This window comes from Narcine bancroftii, chromosome 3 (genome assembly GCF_036971445.1).
Source record: "Narcine bancroftii isolate sNarBan1 chromosome 3, sNarBan1.hap1, whole genome shotgun sequence".
NCBI lineage: Eukaryota > Metazoa > Chordata > Chondrichthyes > Torpediniformes > Narcinidae > Narcine > Narcine bancroftii.
This window is the reverse complement of record NC_091471.1, coordinates 260,948,133-260,971,510: the sequence shown is the minus strand read 5'-3', so window position 1 is coordinate 260,971,510 and position 23,378 is coordinate 260,948,133. Positions and strand designations below refer to the sequence as shown.

Here is a 23,378-nt window from a genome sequence, read left to right as displayed (position 1 = left end):
GGCAAAAAATCTTCATTTATCCAGATATAAGTTTTGAACTCCTGAAGAAGAGAAAGGAGTTCAATACAGCAAAGGCGATTTTATGGAAGAAAGGGTATAAATTTATACTAAAGCATCCAGCGGTATTGAAAATATTTATTCCAGGACAACAAAACAGACTATTCTCGGATCCAGAGGAAGCACGAAAATTTGCAGAACAATTACAAAATAGACTGAGGGATGAAGACGTGTAACGAGAGTACAAAAGACTGCGAACTAAAAAGACACATAAGTTTTGAACTCCTGAAGAAGAGAAAGGAGTTCAATACATCGAAAACGATCTTATGGAAAAAAAACTATTCTCAGATCCAGAGGAAGCAAGGAAATTTGCAGAACAACTACAAAACAACCAGAGAGATGAAGATATGTAATAAGATTAAAAATGACCATGATTTATATGTATGTGGGTAAAGAGGTATATGTGTGTATATATATAATGTGCATACATGAATGTATCCGTATTTAGAGGAAAATATAGATAGTATAGACAAGAATTAATAAGGGAAGGAAATGGAATAGAGGGAATAAGGAGGGAATTAAAAGAGTGACCTTTGTTACATATGAAAAGTGAAATCTTTTCTGGGGGGGGCTGGGTGGGGAGGAGTTACGGTCACTGCAAAATCAGCTGACGCTTGCGAGTGAATTTGCAAATCCAAATGGAGAGGGGAGATGTGGTTGTCTGACAAGGGATAAAGGACAACTCAGGAGGGGAAGGGGGGATTGGGGCTAAAGAAGTTTTAAATAGGAGAATAAGGAAAATGTTTGATGTTTTAGGAATGTTGTCTTATAAAGGGTTCAAAACAAGAAAACAGAAATGGATAAGAAGGAAAGGTAATGATGGAGAAACGGAAAGGGAAGATAAACAAAGTATAATATGGCTACGTTGAACTATATGACTTTAAATATTAATGGAATACATAACCAAATTAAAAGGAAGAAACTGCTAAATTTACTGAAAAAAGAAAAAATTGATATAGCATTTGTGCAAGAAACACATTTAACTGAATTGGAGCACAAGAAATTAAAGAGAGATTGGGTAGAACACGTAACAGCAGCATCGTATAATTCAAAAGCAAGAGGAGTAGCTATATTAATTAGTAAAAATGTGCCATTTAAAATAGAAGAGGAAATAATAGATCCAGCAGGGAGATACGTAATGATAAAATGTCAGATATATTCGGAATTTTGGAATCTACTCAATGTATATTCACCTAACGAAGAAGATCAAAAGTTTATGCAAGATATCTTTTTGAAGATAGCATATACGCAAGGGAACATATTAATAGGATAGGATTTCAACCTGAATTTGGATTCAAATATGGACAAAACTGGGAAAAAAAATTAACAGAAAGAACAAAGTAACCAAATTTATAATTAAATCGATGGAAGAAATGCAACTTTTGGATATATGGAGGAAACAACACCCAAAGGAAAAGGAGTATTCATATTACTCGGCTAGACATAAAACATACTCAAGAATAGACCTATTTTTGTTATCAGCTCGTATGCAAGATAGAGTTAAAAAAACAGAATATAAAGCTAGAATACTATCGGACCATTCACCCTTAATATTGATAGTAAAGTTAGAGGACATCCCTCCAAGAATGTATAGATGGAGATTAAACCCCATGTTACTTAAAAGGCAGGATTTTAGAGAATTTATTGAAAAACAAATTAAAATGTATTTTGATATAAATACGAAATCAGTGGAAGATAAGTTTATACTATGGGATGCAATGAAAGCATTCATTAGAGGGCAAATAATAAGTTATGTAACCAAGATGAAGAAGGACTATAATCAGGAAACAGAGCAGTTGGAAAGGGAAATAGTAAATATAGAAAAAGAATTTGCAATGAAGGAAGATACAACTAAAAGAAGAGAATTGGCGGATAAAAAAATAAAATATGAAACACTACAAACATATAAGGTGGAGAAGAATATAATGAAGACAAAACAGAAATATTATGAACTAGGTGAAAAAACACACAAAATCCTAGCATGGCAGCTTAAGACAGAACAAGCTAAGAAAATGGTATTGGCATCAAGGGAAAAAGACAAACAAATTACATATAATCCAAAAGAAATTAAGGAAAACTTTAGAGAATTCTATGAACAATTATACCGAACTGAAAACGAAGGGAAAGAAGGGAAAATAGATGAATTTCTAACTAAAATTGAGCTACCAAAACTACAAATAGAGGAACAAAATAAATTAACAGAGCCATTTGGAATAGTAGAAATACAAGAGATAATAAAAAAAATACCAAATAATAAGACACCAGGAGAGGATGGATTCCCAATAGAATTTTATAGAACATTTAAAGACTTATTAATTCCGCCCCTCCTGGAAGTAATCAACCAGATTGATAAAACACAAAGCTTACCAGATTCATGTAAAACAGCAATAATTACAGTAATACTAAAGCAAGGGAAAGATCCACTCACACCAGCGTCATATAGACCAATATCTTTACTTAACACAGATTATAAGATAATAGCTAAACTATTAGCAAACAGATTAGCAGAGTATGTACCGAAAATGGTAAATCTAGACCAAACTGGATTTATCAAAAAAAGACGCACAACAGACAATATTTGTAAATTTATTAACTTAATTCATGCGGTAGAAGGAAATAAAGCACCAACAGTAGCAGTTGCTTTAGATGCAGAGAAGGCCTTTGACAGAGTAGAATGGAATTATTTGTTCAAAGTATTGCAAAAATTCAGTTTACCGGAGAAGTATATTAATTGGATTAAAGCGTTATATAAGGGACCATTAGCGAAAGTGACAGTAAATGGACATGTATCAAAGCAATTTAACTTAAGCAGGTCAACACGGCAGGGATGCCCACTATCACCTTTATTGTTTGCGTTAGCTATAGAACCACTAGCAGAATTGATAAGAACAGATAATAATATAAAAGGAATAAAAATAAAAGACAAGGAATATTAAATCAGTTTATTTGCGGATGATGTTATAGTGTACTTAACAGAACCAGAACTATCAATAAAAGAATTATATAAGAAATTGAAGGAATATGGAGAAGTGTCGGGTTACAAGATCAACGTAAATAAAAGTGAAGCAATGCCTATGAATAATGCGGATTTCTCAAAATTTAAGATGGAATCACCATTTAGATGGCAAATGCAAGCAATAAGATACCTAGGTGTACAAATAAACAAAAATCTCGGCCAACTATATAAACTCAATTATCCACTAATGAAAAAATTACAGGACGATTTAGAGCATTGGAAAGATTTACCACTAACACTAATAGGAAGAATAAACTGTATTAAAATGAACATTTTTCCAAGGATATTATACCTATTTCAGGCATTGCCAATACAACTGACAGAGAAATTCTTCAAGGAGTTAAAAAAAATAATAAGGAAATTTTTATGGAAAGGGGGGAAACCGAGGATAGCACTAGATAAATTAACAGAATGGTATAAACAAGGAGGCTTACAACTGCCAAACTGTAAAAATTATTACAGAGCCGCACAATTAATATACCTATCAGATTTTTATCAAACAAGGGAAAAGCCAAATTGGACTAGGTTAGAATTAGATAAAATAGGGGAAAAGATACCTGAACACATATTATATAAATGGGATGAAAAATTGGTACAACACAGAAGTTCTCCAGTATTACATCATCTACTCAATATTTGGAAGAAGATTCATGTAGAAAGAAATAAAACAAATTATCAATTGCCAAAACTAATATTGACGCAAAACAAGTTACTCCCTTTTACAATAGATAACCTTTCCTTTAGAGAATGGGAGAAAAAAGGGATTAAAAGAATAGAAAATTGTTTTTCAGGAAATAGATTCTTATCCTTTGAACAAATGAAAAATAAATACAATATAACTCAAGATACAGCGCTGGCATACTACCAGTTGAGATCCTACTTGAAGGATAAATTAGGAAGCAGTTTGAGTTTGCCAGAGGGAAGTAACTTTGAATATGTGATTACAGATACAATGATAATCAAAAGATTTATAACAAATATGTATATTAAACTGCAAGAAAAGGAGAATGAGGAAACAAATGGTAAAACTAAACAAAAATGGGAACAAGATTTAAATATAAAGATAAAACATGGGAGAAGTTATGCTCTGGGACGATGAGAAATACAATAAATATGAGGTTACGTATGATACAATATAACTGGATACACAGGCTATACATTACACCTCAAAAGTTAAATAAATGGGACCCAACAGTATCTGATAGATGTTTTCGATGTAAAAAAGAAATGGGAACAACAATTCATGCAATCTGGACATGTGAGAAAGTAGAAAAATTTTGGGAAGATCTAAATCAGATATTAAATAAAATAACAGAAAACAATATACCAAAGAAACCAGAGATCTTCCTCCTAAGTAACATAAAAACAAAGAATTTGGAATTGATTTGGAGGATGCACAAAAAAGATTTGTTAAGATAGCTCTAGCCGTAGCAAAAAAATGTATTATGTCAACCTGGAAATTGGAAGATAATTTGAAAATACAACAATGGTATATAGAAATGAATAAATGTATTCCATTAGAAAAAATAACATATAGTTTAAGAAATAATATCGAAATATTCGAACAAATATGGGAGCCTTACATTAAACATAATAGCGAAAACCTACCGGGGACAATCAGTACCTAAGTTAACGGAAGGAAAAGGAAATGAAAAGAATGGACTCAGTGGAATTTCTGGTGTATTTTTATTGAATGACAACATTGTCTGACTGGTTTAATGTATCCTCGAGTTTATACCTTAAATGGACGGGAGGGGGGAGGTAGGGAGGGTGGGATGGGAGGCGGGGGGGGGGGGGAGAAAATGGCACTGTATATGTGTGAAAAGGAAAAAGTGTGTATCATGGTTAATATGATTTATGGTGTGAAAAATAAAAAATTTAAAAAAAAATTTTTTAAAAAGTGGGATGAGTCAAAGGAGAAGTTATTAAGAGTGAGAACAAGTTCTGCCAGGCAGAGGATGCCAATCCCGCCTCTCATATCAAGAAGCCGAAGGAGGGATTGGTAGGTTCTGCAGATCTATATCCAAAGCCCTAGGCTGAGGTTCATTTAGCACCTTCACTGGCATTCCATACAGATGGCTTGCAAATAAATGAGCTATTTCTGAGGGAGTTGTGGTTTTTGACTGAATTGGCACCACGACCCTGTGTGGAGTCTCACATGGAAGCTCAGTTAAAATGAGGATCTGAAAGTCGGTCTGAGAACTGAAATTCTCGTGGGAGGGGTGGAGTGGAGAGAGAAAACGAGAGGTGGGGGGGGGGGTGTTTGAGAGGTTCAGCAGCTGATGTGGACCATGGAACAAAGAGCCACTTGTCCTGCACCTGTTGCTGTTGGATGGGTTGCAGCTCACTTCTCGCAGCTGATTTGAGATCATCGCTTGTTTCAAATTGTGTGACATCATCAAATTGTTGGAAAAAAATCACCAATAATAACCCATTTGGAGATGCTTGCGCTTGGTGAATCTTGCCCTGCATTAAGACTGGCGTATGAGATTAACTCATTGTGATAATTACCCTTGCTGTTCAGCTTTAACGATGTAAGGAATGGTAGTTAGGCAAAGAAAGTGCTCATCGAATTCTGTGTATGTGAGGCTTGTTTCTTTCCCCCAACCTGCTCCCACCACCACACAAGACTCGATGCGACAGGGGACAGAAGAACTCATTTGGAGAAGGCATGATTAGCGTAGCGGTTACAGTCCCAGAGGCCCGAATCCGACGCTGTCTGTAAGGAGTTTACACGTTCTCCCCGTGTCTGCGTGGGTTTCCTCTGGGTGCTCTGGTTTCCTCTCACCCTTCAAAATGTATAGGGGTTATAGGTTACTTGGTATATTTGGGAGGGCATGGGCTTGCAGGCCAAAGGACCTGTTGTTGTGCTGTATGTCTAAATTTAAAAATTTAAAAAAAAATTAAGGAAAATATTTTGAATTTTTCCAGGAGTGTAGGTTGTGCATACTGAAGCCTCTGATGCCACGATTATGGGAAGATATTCGACTGGAGGACAGCACTTTACTGTGGTTTGTGCTCCTCTGGTTGTCAGAGTTTGGATGTCTGGCTTCGAGTTCTCATCCCCCATCGATGGTGTAATGGATGTTTAAAGTTTCACTGGCTGTCCTTGCATCCATGAGGATAAAGCTGGTTGCTGGGCAACCATGTTGCTTGGCAGCAGGACTGGTAGAATAACAGTGTTGTGCTGGGCTCTGACAGTCCGCCCCAGCTTTGCACATTGCCCCACTGTCACAGTCTTCCTTTTCATACAGTACAATGCGGTCTGTGTTGGAGTCTGTGGCCCCTCCCTCCCCATCGGCCCCTCCTGAAAGCAAATGCTTATTTTTAAGAATTGTGTTCCTTCAGTGCTATTGTCGCGGGAGGGAATGGCCCAACACGTATGGGCTAATGAGAAGCAAAATCGATGCCCCCTCTGTCCAGGCATCGCTTCAAGTAGGTGGTGCAACCAGCAAACAGACAGGAGAGACATTCCTGTGAGAGATGCAAAAGCCGCAGATGCTGGAATCTTGAGCAGACGAAGAATTGCTGGAAGAACTCACCAGGTCAGACAGCATCCATGGGTTGAAATGGTCAGTCAACGTTTTGGATTTGATCCCTTTATCAAGACTAAAATAGCATAGGTGAAATTACATACGCAAGGGGGGTGGGGTGGGGGAGGGGGAAAATAGCTGGGGAATGGCCTCAAAGATGATTTCCCAGCATTGTAGCTGATTCCTGAACTTTCACTAATTTGTAAGACCTTGTATCAGGGGTAACAGAATCTGCAATGAGAAGGAAAGAAAACGTTCACTAGCCTACGACGTACCAAAGAGAATCATAAGTAATTAAATAGTTTTTGAAATGTAGTATCCTTTGTAATGATAGAAATATTGCAATCTATCGGAGCAGGTCTCCCAGAAAGGGGCAATAAAAAAGTTTAAAGAAACTTAATTACAGTAAAACCCCTGGTATCCAGCACCTCTGGGGTAAGTGTATTTTCCGGTTGCTTGAGACTTGCTCCTTCATTGCCTAACTTATCCGCTGCCTCATGATCTGCTGATTGCTGCTCACCAGACAAATCTAATATAGAGATACTGTGACACATCCAACTGGCTGGAGAGTGGTGGATTGGTGAACTAACAGCGAGGCGAGCCAATTTTAAACTTGCATATTTTTATGCATGTTATTTTTTTTCTTATTTATTTCAAATTTTATTAATTTTCCTCTTTTTTTGCCAATTGCTTAAATTCCAGATACAGCAGTTTCCCTCCCTCCCCCCCCCCACCCCACCCATATCTCGGATATGTTCCAAGACCCCCCCCCCAGTGGATGCCTGAAACTGCAGATAGTACCAAACTCTGTACAGGGTATGAGTCTAGGTTTTTGAAAAAAATCTAGATTTTGAATGTGAATTGACGAGGGCTGGAGTTGACACATTCTCTTGGTACTGTCTGAGCTCTGTCAGAAGGCAGCTGTCATTTGTGGGCCTCCGAGGATTCCCGTTCCATGTTGGCTCTCATTAAATGTTGATGGCAGATTGCCTGGCAGGAGAGTGTTAACTGTCAGCAACTTGGTTTACAAGCTCTGATTAATTGATGAAAGAGGAAAAAAAAATGGCCATTCAATAGTAGAGAGATGGGCCTGAATGTTCAGCTTCTCATCATTTCCCAGTCCATTGTCCCACTAGAATATAGTTTGTTCCCTCGCTGACATTGAATCTCATCATATAAGCTTCGCATCCAAAATTTTCCTTCTCGTTGTCCTTCTCTCTGACTCTCCCATATCCTTTATCAACAACACTCCAGTATCACTAGATGTTTAAACAGTATATGGAGTCAAGTGAAGCTCAGAAAAAGAGGGGACAGCCAAAGCCCTGCATCTGATGGGCAGTGCCTATGCTTGACAACAGCCACGAGGGGTTGCAGAGTCCAGGGAGCAACAGACCAGCACAGGGCATCAGAAACAGGAAGAACAACCCCCATTGGGAAGGAAAAGCAAAGAATGGGGCCCTACAGGATGGTGACCGTGACAGGAGACCAGTGAGGGGCTCAACGGTTGAGGGACCCACACAGACTGTGGACGACTTGCGGTCGAAGGAGCCACAGAAGCTATGGGCTACTGGAGACTCATTCATGGGAACCAGGTATCATAGCTGAATTGGAGAGGGTGAAGAGGGCAAGATAGGCTCCCAAAAGTCATCGTTTTGGAGGCTTGGAACTTGAACTTGGATTGCTGATGGATCGAACAGGAGTGGCTGCAGTGGCTGTGAGATCCGTGGAGGACATTCAGTGACTCTGAAGGGACTTTCTTTGCTTCTCTTTCTTGTACTGTAAAGGGTGTCAGGGGTTACCAATGGGGTCTCTTTAGCTGTCTTACAATAGGCAGAAGGCAATTTCATATATGTTCTGTATTATTACATGACAATAAAGGAGTCTTGAATATCTCAAATGACTAAGTGTTGAATGGGAGGGATGGAATTAAGATCAATGGCATAGGAACATGGGGCAGTATTGAAAGGAAGCACAGGAACACAATAGTTCATCCAACCCTTCGAGTTTTTCTTGCCATTGTGAAATTATGACCGCTCTGCACTTTACGCGAGGGCTTCCCTGTTGTAGGGGCAAAGCTGAGAAGGAACTGCAGCGGCAGTGACTGGATTCAAATCTGGCACTGTCTCTAACAAATTTGTAAGTTCTCCCCATGTGGGTTTCCACTTAAAAAAAAATGTAGACATACAGCAGGATAACTGGCCATTTCAGCCCACGAGCCCTTGCCGCTCAATTACCCTACACCCCTGGTACGTTTTGAACGGTGGGAGGAAACCTGATTCCCTGCAGGGAAAACCCACATAGACACTTACAAACTACTTACTTACAGTGCGGGATTCGAATCCTAGTCCCAATTGCTGGCATTATAAAGGCGTTGCACTAACTGCTACGCCTTTACAGATGATTAAACATCATCAATTCCCATGGGTCTCCAGTTTCCTCCTGCCTCCACCTTCCAAAAACATATGGGGTTTGTAAGTGTAATTGGGCAGCATGGACTCATGAGCTAGAAGTGCCTGTTAGCATTCTGCATCAAACCACCAAACAAATATCCTGCTGGAGTGCAATTAAGGTATAAAACTGGGTGCTGTTCAGCCCACTTCACCATCATTTCAGAATCAACTCTTCCTAATATCCTAACACCAGCAGCCATATGCAGATTATGACTGTATTTGTGTGCATTCAGAGGGTGAAGTCCAAGTCATCATCAACCTACTTAATGAAGTGTACAAGAGGTTGTGCCTTGGACTCAACATCTGCAAAGCAAAAGTCCTCGACCAACTGGCTCCCACTTGACAATGTCATCTTCCAATAGAGGTTCAAATCAAGACACTGAATAAAGTAGGCAAGTTCTCATTCTTGGAGTAACCCTCAGTAAGTTGGACTTAAGTGATGTATTTCACTGTCATCTAGCTTTTGGCAAACTGCAGAAAAGGATGCTTTAGGATAAAGACCTCCAACCCAGTGCAAAGCTTGCGCATGCTTCTGAAACCTGAACTAGAGGCACCAGTAAGCTACCAATAAATAATATCTCTGAAAAATCCTGCACATCTACTGAAATGAGTATTCCCTCCCAGGCCAACATTTCTAGCTTTGAAACCAGAATTACATACAATTGGGTCTGTTGCGTGGGACATTGCAATCACATATCCTATTCCAGCTTCCCAGAATGTTCACTCGGTTCTGAGCTGTGGAAAGAGATTGCTAGGTGTTCAGAGAATCATGTATATACTCAAAAACCCCCTTGAATAAGATGTGCAGTGTCCTCACTGATCTTTGAGGAATTGCTGTATTATGACCACTTGGAGTATTTGGGATGGACCTGAACCTTGGGTTTGTGTTTAAAGCTCAAAACCCTGGACAGTAGGAAATTCACCTCCTCTCAACTGCCCAGCACCCTGGCATTCAAGCACTTCCTATCCCATCTTGGCAAAACATATAGGTATCACATTGGCCTCACTATTCACTTTAGATCAAATTTTTTGGGAAAATTTTATTTTTCATTTGCATCAATATGTACTTATAAATTCTTCATCATATAACAATACAATATAATAAAAATGATACAAAATTATATATAAATTTTTCTTTTTATCCCTCCCCCTCCCCAAAGAAAAAGAGGGATAAAAGGAGAAATCTATTCATCTATTCCTAATATATTATTCTATCCTGTACTTGCTTCAAATCAACTTCCCAGGGGAAAGGGGAGAAAATGACACTGTGTACATTCAATAGGGAAATGTTTGTGTGCATGTTGGTTAATATGGTTCATAGTGTGAAAAATAAAAAATCAACTTCCCAGGCATCTTGGAATCTAAGCTCGACAGGAAATGCTGGAAATGCACAGTGAGCAGGTCTGCAACTATAGAGAAACAGCAGCTTCCTGTTCTGTATGTACATAATTTTCAATAGGTTATACAGTGTGCATATTTTTTCTTCACAGTTGCTATGTTTTCTAGTAACTTATGTTTGATCACTGTTTTCAGCAGTTTAAAGGGATTTGTTTCCATCCTGGAAATTGTAGACTAGTCCTTTTATAAATGGATACTGACTTCCACCTGTAATTGAAGACTGGCTTCTCACTATTTAACACACACAGGTAGACACTTTCTAAAACCATTGTCTACAGCTTTAAATATTACAATATTAGTTGGCTGACTGAATATAGAAAATATCTACATTTATCCAGTGCTTGGTACCTTTTCAAAGCCACCTAAAACACTTTTTACACAATTATTTATGAAACTTCTTACTTTTACAATATATGAAACACAATAACCAACTTGCACACAGCAAGATCCACAAACAGCCATCAGATTGTTGATACAAAAACCTCTTTCTGGTAACTTTGGTGGAGAAATACATGGTTCATGTTCAAGTACAGTAGCCTAGGCTTTGGGGGAAATTCCCTTATTGTCCTTATATTCCGCAATCAAAATTACAGAACTTTGCAAAATAAATGAACTTATGTTCTTGACCTCCTTCAGTATTGTAGCCAAAAGCAGCTCGGGTTCTCGGCACAAATTTCTGGAGAGGGCCTAAGCCCATGTTTTTTTTTGGTTTGACAGTAAATCTTTCTGTTGATGTGAACTGTCAAAAGTGAGTTTCTAAACCTGAGTCTCGGCCCCGGGAGGAAGGAAGTGAGGTATTTTAGGTTAAACAAAATGAGAAACATAACTGTGGTGGTTACCAAGCTCTCCACGATGGAAACAGAAAAAAGTGACTGTAAATCTTTTGGGTTGTAAAAACATACCTGATCCACCTGGGAAGAAAATCTGCTGTCCTTGCCTGGTCTGGGCTAGTATGTGATTCCAGGGTTACAAACTAAAAGTCATCTCTTAACTGCTCCTTGAAGTCATTGAGCAAGCCATCTGGTTTGCTAAAATTAAATCCACCACTAACAACACATTTGGGTGAAAATGGACACTGGTTGTAGCCTCCCCTGGGTTGGGCTCTGATTCCTGCAGGTGACCAATGTGAGGTGGTTGGAGGTAAAGTGGTGTGGGAGAGGATAAAACAGAGAATGCAAAGGAACTTTAGGAACTGAAACCACTGAAGCAAGAGTGAAATTGGCAGTGACCAGACTGGTTGTCTGGGTCAGGACGATAGCTAGAGAGGTTGGTCAATGAATATCTTGAAAGGTTCAGGCCTGAAGCATTGATAAGATACCTTTGCCTCCTACGGATGCTGAGAACCTCCAGGATTTACTATGTTTTTTCTAAAATCAGTGTCTGCAGACTTCGGTGTTTCACCCCACAGCAGTGAACCCCCTGTCTGCAGAAGGAGAGTGACAGCATAGGTAGATTCACTGAGGAACTTTAGTTTGGCATTTTGGGCAGGAATTTGGGAAAATGCAACATCTGAAGATGCCTCCACATTGTAATGAGAGATCATGGACTTTTTGAGAAACATCTATGTGTCAATGGGGGAGGGTTTCCCATGAGACCACAAATGCAACAGGATCCCATCCTGAGAATGTGTAATACATTTCTCATTTCTCTCTGTCAAATGACCAATTTCTCTAGTCTACCCTATCCTCAAAGCTGGGAAGAATTGGCATTTTAAAACATTGCATCACTCCAAAAGGAACGGGTTATATGGTTATATGATCCAATGCACAAAATGGTCTTTTTAGCATCTGTTTCCCAAGAGTGAGCTGTTGGGAGCCCCTCTTTTGTATTTGTCATGTACTTAGGTTGGCAAGAGGGGGTGGAATCTGCTATCCAGTATTACATGTAATCTGGATTGGTTTTCTGATTGAATCCTTCCTCTGACTCTTTAATCTTGTGGGTTTTAGGATGCTCAACCTCTCCAAGGCATGCATTGGTATCCTTGTTGGGTAAATGCAGACAGTGAGTGAGCAGGGCCGATGTATGTGTCGGAAGTGACAGGATCATACTGAGCTTTGATGCACTCTATGGTGAAGAGCCTGTTAACCATTCCTGTTGAGAATTATGAAGGCAGAAAAGGGTGAGATTCTCGGGTAGGTGATGGTGCCTTTGTGAAATAGGAGAGGAACAATGTGTACAGAAACTCCCACTGACAAAATGATAATGGGCAGCCAATTTGTTCTTGGTGTGGTTAAGGGATAAATATGCGCACAAGTCTGCAGGAACAAAAGCTTTTTTTTCCAAAATTGGGTTGTGAGACTTTTTAAAATCTATCTGAGAGAACAGATGAGGGAGGACTGAATTTGACATCTGCTCCAAACATTGTGCTCTTCCTCAGTACCATATGGACTGCCAAACTTTATTACTGGAAGCGAGAGTGATTGGTGTCAAAATACTGCAATGCACCAAAAGAAAGATATAGTTGTGATAGAAGGAGTGAAGTGGAGGTTCATTAGATTAATCCTTGGGATGAGAGAGATTAATAGACTGTGCCTGTGATCTTGTCCAGTCTCCTTAATCTCTTGATCCAACACACAAATGTCATCATGAAGAAAACACGTCAGCACCTCTACTTCCTCAGGAGTTGGCAAAGATTTGGAATGACATCTGAAACCGTGACAGACTTCTACAGATGTGTAGGGGAAAGTGTGCTGACTGGCTCCATCATGGCATGGGTCTGAGTTGAAAGCCCTGCAAAAGGTAGTGGATGCCGCCAAGCACATCACAGGCCACCATCGAGAAAATCTACATGGAGTGCAGTCGTCAGAGAGCAGCAGCCATCATCAAGGATCTGTACCTACCATCAGGAAAGGGGTGTGGGTGCCTCAGACTCGCACCACCAGGTTCAGGAGTAGTTGCTGCCCCTCCATCATCAGATTCCTCCACAACAATCAGAGATTCCTTTAAGGACTCTTACTTTGCACGCTATTTGTTACTGGATATTTATTTTCTATATTGCACAGTTTGTTTGCAAATTCCTTTCTGGGAGAACGCACAAACTCTTTGCAGACAGCGCCAGATACGAACCCAGGTCACTGGCGCTGTAATAGCATTGCACTAACCGTGGTCTACACCTGTTTTTTTCTGTTCATCAGCTGGCGGATTTGTGGTCACATCAGACAGATGCCGTACAATTTGGAAAATTCAACAGAATAGAACGTTTCTGTTTTTTTAAGGAAGTCTGATAAAAGCAATTAATAAAGATTCTGCTTCCCTTTACCAGGTTGCAAAGTGAAAAGGAAACATTGTACAGTCATCCTGACTGAACTATGATCCTGTACAGTGACACAAAGAGTAATTTTTCAACATGAATAGTCAGTGACTCTGCATGTATATTGAATGTGTTCATTTTGGTCTGGTCAGAGCAGGGCTTGTTGGGTTAGGGATCTGTGTTAAAACATCTTTTTTTTTTCCTGAATCAGGGGGAAAAAAATAATGGTTTTGACGTCCTTTACCACAACATGAAACATGGGCAGATTTCAGTCAAAGAGCTGGCCGACTTCGTAAGGGAAAGGTGAGTCTGTCCTAATCTACTTGATTGTTCCTTTCACTTGAGGTCTCATAGAGATAGTTTTGACATTTGGAGGATAGGCAGAGCTTGTAGATCCCAGGGAGAGTCATTGCCTGTGGCCCTCAGGCCCCTGGGAAAGTGTACACACGGATTTAGGATTGCTTCCTTCAGCAGTTGCAGAAAGCACCATTGCAGGCACAGCAAATGATCTGTTGTCCTTTACGTCTAGGGGTTGGACCATAACCACCACGTTTCAATGGCCTAGGCTTTGGTGAGGCCAGTCATGGCATACTGTATGCAATCTCGATCCTTAAAGGCCTGAAATGTTGATGATCCTTCCATGGGTACAGCCTGTCCCACAGAGTTCCTCCAGCATTTTGTGTTTTTCTCTTAAGGAAGAATATGCATGCTTTGGAGGCACTACTGTAAGTTAACTGGTTTGGATTGAGGAGAGGATGAATTGAATTGAATTGATCTACATCACTGGAGTTTACAGGAATGATCAGATTAATGCATACATGAGTCAGAAAGGTATTAACGGGTTAATGCTGAGAGCTGTTTTATTGGCAAAAGTCTATAGACAGGAGCACACTTTTAGCAAAGGGGATGGCCATTGAGGACTGAGGTTAGGAGTCATCTCTTTACTTAGAATTTGACACTTTGGAATTCTCTCATTTCGAATGGTGCATACTGTGTAACTCAGGATTTGTGGCTGTGACAGATTTTTTTTGGTGTAAAGGAATCAGGAGAGAGGACAAAGATTGACAAGCAAGTGGGTATGATGGTTGGGGTCAGACGTGATATTTAAATATGAAACCTTCTGAAGGGGCCAAATATCCATCACCCGCTCCTGTCCTTGTGTTCTTGATTGATTGTTCTTTGTGTGAAGCATTGGACTGATTGAGCAGAGAGTTGTTGTGGCTTGGAATGTCGATTTTGTGGCATTTTGCCATGGTATCTCCCACTGGGGATTTATCTGCTGATGTTTTGAATATAAGGTATCTAACAGGTTAGTTTTTATTAAATAATTTCATCATATTTACCAGTGGCTCTTGTCCTGCAGAGCACTGATTGAGGAATCCTACTCCAAGTCCATGGCCAAGTTGTCTAAGATGGTTAGCAGTAACAGCATGCTGGGGTAAGTTCTGGCTTTACTTTTTCCCTGTACAGAAGCAGGCAAGAGTACTTCAGACCTCAGCTTCTGGGTGTGTGCGGTCCCTTCTATCACTTGTACATCCAGACTCTCTCTCTATTGTGTCTGGTGTCGCATCACGTCACCTTTTCAGATGCTCCTAATAAAGGGCCGACTTTGAGGCAGGAGAGCTGAGTGTGATCCATTCGTCCAGTATATCATGTGCTTGGCATCATCCTGCGATCCCAGTATCCTGAGGGTCAGAGTCAAGGTGTGAACACTGTGGGTCAGGTCACCTTGTAGCCCCAATGTCTTGAGTGGCTTGTGGTCAATGCATCTTGGGTCACTGGTGGGAGGGAGTCCCGATGACCCGTGATGTTTCCACCTGGAATATATGAACTGTAACTGCAGCCATTTGGGTGCTGTGAAGACTGTATGTAAATGCTGTGGATTTTGCAGGACCTTTGCTCCGATGTGGGAGGTATTTCGGATTTCAGTTGATAAGTTAGCGCTGTGTCATCTGGAACTGGTGCGGAAACTCAACGATTTGATTAAAGAGATGAACCGATTCAATGAGGAGCAGGTGAAAGTGCACAGGAAGGTGAGCCAGTGCACTGGCTTTATTCACATCACTATCTGTGGTGTCCCACCTCTACCTATTCTCATTACTCCTGTTTTCACCACCTAAAAGAAATTTTCCTGGATTCTCATAGTTACCCTTCATAAATTGTCCCATCACTGGCTAACAGAGCATTCCCCCCACTTATTTCCCCAAGTTATCCTCTTGCATGCCTGTCAACTTTCTCCGTACTTGTCAATACACCAGGAGTGATTTTATGCGGCCAATTAATCTACTAACTTGCATGTCTTCACACTGGGAGGAAACCAACCTCCCTGGAGAAACCTTCTTGGTCGCAGGGAGAATGTACAAAGTTCCAGAGGTCAGGATCACAAGGGTCGTAGGTCACCATATGCTGAGCATCCGACATTGCCACCAAATGTTTAATTTACAAACAAACCCAAACTGCAGCTTTGCTCACTGCTCAATGTCTTTCCCCTTCTCTTCCCTCTCCTTTTCTCCCAGACAAAGGAGGAGGTTTCAGGAACATTGGAGGCAGTCCAGAACATCCAGTCCAGTGTGCAGCTCCTGCAGAAATGCAAGGACAATTACCACAGCAAGCGGCTGGAATGGGATAGGCTGAAAAAGGATCGAGCATCACAGAAGGAAGTCGATAAGGTGACTGAATGGTGGGAGTTATGTTCACTGTTGACAGCAAAAGATGGTTGGCAAGATCAGAATGGTGAAAGGGATAATTTGAAAATGAGCCTTATGAGGCAAGATTAGCAGAGCTGGGAATTTTCTCTTCGAAGCAAAGAAGGATGAGAGGGGACTTGATCGAGGTCTACGCAATTCTGAGAGGCATAGATAAGATAGGCAGACAGTGTTTTTTTTATCTCAGGGAGGGAGTAGCAAACACCATAGGATATCTGTACAAAGTGAAGGGAAGAAAATTTAGGGGGGGACATCAGGGGTAAGTTTGTTTTTAAACAAAGAGTTTTGGGTGCCTTGTTAGGGGTGGTGGTGGAGACTGAAACATTAGGTGTAGTGAACGCTACAGCAGAGAGCGGAAGAATGACACACATTTGATGTGACTGTAGTCAAGACTGCTTTTATTGCTCTCCCTGCCCTTGCTTATATAGGCCACTGGGCCCGATTTTCCCACTGTTATCAGCAGAATTGATGTCACTGGCATGCCAGCCAGTGATTGGTCGGCGTTCCCACCAATGACCGCTGTTTCCAACTATGCAGGCTGTCGGCTGGGAAGAAAGGCCATTAGCCCACGTGGGCTTTGTGAGATCGCCGTGTTTGTCTGCCATTTTGGGTATTGGGTGCCTCCTGGGTAGCGGGCTGCTACAAGGAGCATTTAAGAGACACATTGGATGAAGGAAAAATAGAGGGTTATGAAGTAGCAAGGGTTCATTATTTATTTTGGTGGGAATATATAGGTCGGCACAACATTGAGGGTTGAAGAGCCTGTACTGGGCTGTAATATTCCTATGTACCAAGACTATGATTTGTGTCTGGCTAGCCCCTCTAGCACAGTTTTTGTCACATGGCAATATTGATTTGACTGGGATTATGAGGAAATCATCTCCAAGAGATGCTTTGGGTAATGCAGCACTTCAGTGGGGGGAGTTTTATCCACCATGGGCAGAATATGGACGTTGGCCGCAAGAGTCATTTTCAGGACAGCTGACCAGCCAATATTCCGAGTGAGAGGACATCTAACCTTATTGATTACAATACACTCACCAGGGATGTGGCTTCCATTCCGAGTCCTCCCCTGGCTGTGTGGTGGCTCACCCTAGAGCCTGCTCCTAGTCAGGGTTCACAGCTTCCGCCCTGTGCATCTTCCCCGAGCCAATCTTTTCGTGTAGCGGGGAAAACATGGGATGTTAAAAATTGGACCATTCTGCTCCATCTTGCAAAATGGCTGATGTTCTACCTCGCACCATTTTCCTGCCCTATCCCCATAGCCTTTGATTCTTTTAATACAGGCATTCCCAAAATCTAATGAGCATTTTAAAAATAAATCAGTGAGTGAGCCTTCACATCCCTCTACTGTAAAGATTTGCCTCTAAATGAAGTTTTGTTTCTCAATATCGTACTTTGAGAGCTCTAATTTTAAGCCCCCTCAGCGAGAAAGATCTTCCTTCCCCCTTCTGTTCCATTTGATAATTTTGTACATTTCAATGAGGTCATCTCATTCTTCAAAACTACAGAGAATAGATGCCCAGCCTACTCAACTTCTGCCCACATGACACAAGCATCCATGGAACCAGAAATCTTCGTCACATTCCCTGCACAGCAATCAGCTATCTCTAAAGTCACCTCTTTCAAAATCATGGGATGTAGGTTCTGGAGATTATTCCTCACGATACATTCTCTTGTCTCTGTAAAAGATTCATGTGCTTCTCTCGTGGCTCTCCTTTTTGTATACCTATTACAGCTCTAGTAATTTTTTTGTTTCTATCGTTTACTCCAAAGTTCTATTCTCCCTTCCTTTTCAAAATTTTCAGTAATCTTTGACCAAATTCTAAAACACTCCCCTTACTTCAGACTTTGTTGCTTTTTCTGACATCTACATAATTCTTAATCTTCAATGAAAAAAAAATTTAGGGTTAGGCCACTCTTCCTGTTGCCCTTGATCCTTAAGGGAATGTGCATCTGATGCAGCTTGTTTCTTTGCCACAGGCAGAACTCAAATCCAAGAAAGCTGCCAAGTCCTACAAAGCCAGCATTGAGAAATATCACTGTGCAAGGTCTGACTATCAGCAGAAGATGGCAGAGGCTGCCCAGGTTTGAGTCTACATGTTGCTGGATCTGTGTAATAGCTTTGCATTTGAGTCTCCCTCTGGGGAGTGGAAGTAATTTGTGAGAGAAAATAGACGTGGAACAATGAAAGAATACTGGCATTTCTACAGTGTCTCAGGATCTCCAAAATACTTTTGACTGTGAACAACTTGGGAAGCGCAGTAAAATTCTGGTACGCATGAGACTTTGGTAAAAACACAATGCAGGAGAAACTCAGCAGGTCAAACAGCGTACTTAATATAGCAAATATACATGATCAATGTTTTGGGCTAAGCCCTACAAATGTGGGCAGGTGTCTGAATAAAATGGTGGAGGGATGGGTAGGGGGAGGAGCACAGTCCCACAGGCAGGAGGTGGATAAGGGAGGAAGGGCACAGCAGCAAACAAGGGGAGGGGGGATGGCTCTGGGAATGGAAAGGGAAGGGAGTGGAGAGCTGGTGGAAAGCAGATAGAGGGATCAGGGAGAATGGGGAGTGGGCTAGCAGAAACCAGAAACTTTGTTGGATGAACAGATTTTCTGGACTTTTGAGTATTGTGCAATAACGAACACACTTTTATTGGGGGAAAAAAAACCTGCTGGAGGAACTCTACAGGTCAGGAAACATCAGTGGGAGAAAGAGAATTGTCAACATTTCTGGTCTGAACCCGTCATCAAGACTTAGAAAAAGGATTCGAAACTCAAATGCCAACAATTGTTTCTCCAGCACATTGTGTTTTTGCTCCAGATTCTAAAATCTGCAGTCTTTTATATTTCTGTCCTGCAATTTTATTTCATCTTTAACCTATTACACAGTATTATGATAAATTTTGCAGTGAACCCAAGTGAGCTTAAAGGGAGCAGGAAATATCTAGCACTCCAGACCCCAGTCATACATGTTCTTCTCTCTTGGAGTTCAAAACCCCAACCCCAGTTCCAGTGAATGTCCAACTCACAGTCTCGAGCCCTGTCCCTGTTGCAGTCCGGATCCCCAGCTTTGGCCTCGGGTTCTCTGGACCCGAGTTCATATTCTGGACTGTCAAGCCATTGAAAATTTAGATGCTGGATTATTTGTGCTTTACTGAAAAGTATGAAAAGAAATAACTAATTTGTATACTGCAACTTCCCACAAACAGAAGTGTGAAAATGATCAGGTAATCTGTTTATATGATGATTGAGTAATAAATTTTGGCAAGGCACGAGAATGCTCCTTGCTTTTCTTTGGAGTAATGACCAAGGGAGCATTCGTATTTGCTTGGAAAAGCAGTAGAACCTCTGCCTAATCCCTCATTGCTCTGCCAACAGTTCCGCCTCAGAACAGTTTTGGGAGAGTCGGCCTAGGTTTTGTTCTTCAGTCTCAGCAGCGGGCTTTGTTCCAGAACATCAGACTCTGAGGGAAGGAGATACAGGAGTATCAAAATCTGGACTGCCAGGCTGGGAAACACCTTATTTTTGCAGGCTGTAAGATTGATGAATGGTATCCTGTAACCTTGGGGCTCTTATAAATAAAATGATTACATTATTCTGAAATATTTATACACATTTATTATATTTTTTATGATATATGTAATTATGGTGTGCTGTCTATTGGGTGTATTGTGGTCCAGAAATGTTGTTACATTGGGTTGTATATGTACAGTCAGATGATAACAAACTTGAATTTTACTGCCTCTGGGATGGGGTCTGACAATCAATAAACTTGTCACTTGTATTTATCCCCAATGTTATAATCTGCTAATCTGGCAGAAGTTCCAGCGAATTGAAGAGAATCACCTGAGACACATGAAGGTGTTAATGAAATCTTACTCAAACTCCATTGAAGATACACATGTGCAACTGGGGCAGGTGAGCATCGAATTCCACCATTCACCCTGAAGTTTGGTAAGGAATGATAATGGAACCAAAATGTTTAAGTCATGAGATGTAATCTAGATCAACCATGTAATTCTTAAAAGTGTAAATGATTAAGAGCTGATCAGATCAAGGAAACAATTCAAGAGCATGAACAGAGCGGAATGATTTCCATTTTTTAATTCCATTTATAAGGGATGTGGATGTTGCTGTCAAGGCCAATATGTATTCTACATCTGGTCAGTAGGGGGAGCCCAGAGCAAGGGCACAGGATCCTACTCAACCAGAATGTTCATCAGTGATGTCTAGGAACACTTCATACAATGGCTGGTGGAGATTTGGTACCTCATCTTTGCTCCTATTAAAGCTGAGCTCAGGGGAAAGATTAAAATCCAACAGTCTGATTTTTAAAGGGAGTTGTTTGAAGATGTGGGACAGATTATCTATATCCAGCTGTATGAATGTTAGAGATAACTTGTTAGACTGCCTGCAGAAGGATCTTTCTTACCATACTAAGTATAATTGTTTAATAAATTTAAATTTAACTTGACTTTAAACTGGAGATCGTCCATGATCTAATTGGATCACAGAATAACCTTGAGGACATGATTCTGACCTCCAGTTACGTGGCCAGTAATCCCATGCTTTTGATTGATAGGGAGCAATCAGCATGGTTTTGTCAGGGTTAGATCATGCTTGACAAACCTGATTGAGTTTTTCGAGGGGATTACAAAAAAGGTTGAAGAACGGATGTTGTCTATTTAGACTTTAGTAAAGCTTTTGACAAAGTTCCCCTCAGGAGGTTAGGAAAAAAGGTGGAGGCATTAGGTATAAATAAGGAGGTAGTGAAATGGATTCAGCAATGGTTGGATGGGAGGTGTCAGAGAGTAGTGGTAGAAAATTGTTTGTCCAATTGGAGGCTGGTGACTAGTGGAGTTCCTCAGGGATCGGTCCTGGGTCCACTCTTGTTATATATATTAACGATCTGGAAGTAGGGGTGGAGAATTGGATAAGCAAGTTTGCGGATGATACAAAGATTGGTGGTGTTGTGGACAGTGAGGAAGATTACCGTAGATTAAAAGGTGATTTAGGAAGGATGGAGGTGTGGGCTGAGAAATGGCTGATGGAATTTAATACAGATAAGTGTGAGGTGTTACATTTTGGAAAGGCAAATCTAAATAGGTCATATGCATTAAATGGTAGGTTATTGAGATGTGCAGAGCAACAAAGGGATTTAGGAGTTGTGGTAAATAGTACCCTCAAGGCTGATACTCAGGTAGATGGTGTGGTGAAGAAGGCATTTGGAATGTTGGCCTTCATAAATCGGAGTATTGAATTCAAGAGTAGGGAGGTTATGATGAAATTGTACAAGGCATTGGTGAGGCCAAATTTGGAGTACTGTGTACAGTTTTGGTCACCAAATTATAGGAAAGATATAAACAAAATAGAGAGAGTACAGAGAAGGTTCACGAGAATGTTGACAGGATTTCAAGGTTTGAGTTACAGGGAAAGCTTGTGCAGACTAGGGCTTTTTTCTCTGGAGCGTAGAAGATTGAGGGGGGACTTGATAGAGGTGTTTAAGATTTTAAAAGGGACAGACAGAGTAAACGTGGATAGGCTTTTTCAATTAAGAGTGGGGGAGATTCAAACTAGAGGGCATGGTTTAAGATTGAAGGGGGAAAATTATAAGGGGAACATGAGGGGAAATTTCTTTACGCAAAGGGTGGTAGGGATGTGGAATGAGCTTCCGACAGACGTGGTCAAGGCGGGATCATTGGTTACATTTAAGGAAAGACTGGATAGTTACATGGATAGGAGAAGACTGGAGGGGTATGGACCAGGTGCTGGTCAGTGGGACTAGGAGGGTGGGTATTTGCTACGGCATGGACTAGAAGGGCCGAACTGGCCTGTTCTGTGCTGTAAGTAGTTATATGGTTATATGACACACAACTTTATATTTATATAGAGTGTAAAGTAGAGGAGAGGCAACGAATAAGATGAAAGAGAAGGAAGCTGATTGTTATGATGTTTAATGGTAGTAGGGATCTTGCTGTTTGGAGGAATGTCCTCGAAACCAGGAAAATCGCATCACAGAAGGGCATTGAAATGTTAGAGGAACTCAGCTGGTCTTTTCAGTTTCCATAGTAGACAAAGATGCATTGCTGACATTTTGGGCCTGAGCCCATCTTCAAGGAATAATTAGAATGAGCCAGAAGCAGGAAACCTGGTTTCCTCATGGGTAATTGGGTTTAAATTTGGTGGCACGGACTCATGAGCTGAAATGGCCTGTTACCATGCTGCATGTCCAAATTTTTAAAATGTAAAATTTAATATCCAATTAACAATTTCTGTTGGTCTGGATTCCTCCCCCAGCCAGAATTGTTTGAATTCTGAGACTTGGAAATTTTCTGCTACTTGCTCATTCTGCTTATTCCTTGAAGAGGGGATCAGGCCCAAACCACTGGGAATATATCTTTGTCTCCTATGGACGCTGAAAACACTGTCTGAGTTCCTCCAGCATTTTGTTGTGTTTTTACTACAATCACAGTATCTGGAAACCTTCATCTTTCTCTTGGCATAACGCAAGGAGCCGTGACAGCCAATTTGGTAATGAGAATCATCTAATAATTCCATCGTTAGCAGATGGAATTCAATGGTGGGTTGAAATATTTGGTAGAGAGCTTAAGTGGGAGGGTTGAGAAAAGAATTTGATTATTGTGGTCCTCCTTGTATTTGATTCTCACTCTATATTTCTACCTGACCTGTGTTCTCCAAATAGATTTCATGAATTGGTCTCATTCTCTTTGTTGGGACTGTTGCTATCATCCCCTTTCTCTCTTGAATAATGTTTTAAGTCGGTGTGTTACTTATTGTAACTGCTGGCATTTTATAGGAATTATATAAAAGATTATGCTCTGTCCAGTGTAAGTGAGGCCTAAGATTCCCATTCCATATCTGTTTCCAAGTGGTCATTGCCTAAGATCTGCATCATGGTGACCAAGGGAGCTTTCTCCGTTGTCTGCCTTCTGGGTCACATT

General features: G+C 40.7%; 1 protein-coding gene across 3 annotated transcripts in view; it reads left to right on the top strand.

The window, feature by feature from the left end:
* The window catches only part of LOC138758624 (F-BAR domain only protein 2-like), an 87,105-nt gene that overhangs the window by 17,890 nt on the left and 45,837 nt on the right, over positions 1-23,378 (top strand). For all 3 annotated transcript variants that reach the window (XM_069927855.1, XM_069927854.1, XM_069927853.1), the window contains exons 2-7: positions 13,916-14,007; positions 15,068-15,142; positions 15,596-15,737; positions 16,221-16,373; positions 18,393-18,497; positions 20,236-20,334. In XM_069927855.1, the coding sequence (XP_069783956.1) occupies positions 13,916-14,007; positions 15,068-15,142; positions 15,596-15,737; positions 16,221-16,373; positions 18,393-18,497; positions 20,236-20,334 (666 nt within the window). The remainder of the gene's footprint in view (positions 1-13,915; positions 14,008-15,067; positions 15,143-15,595; positions 15,738-16,220; positions 16,374-18,392; positions 18,498-20,235; positions 20,335-23,378) is intronic.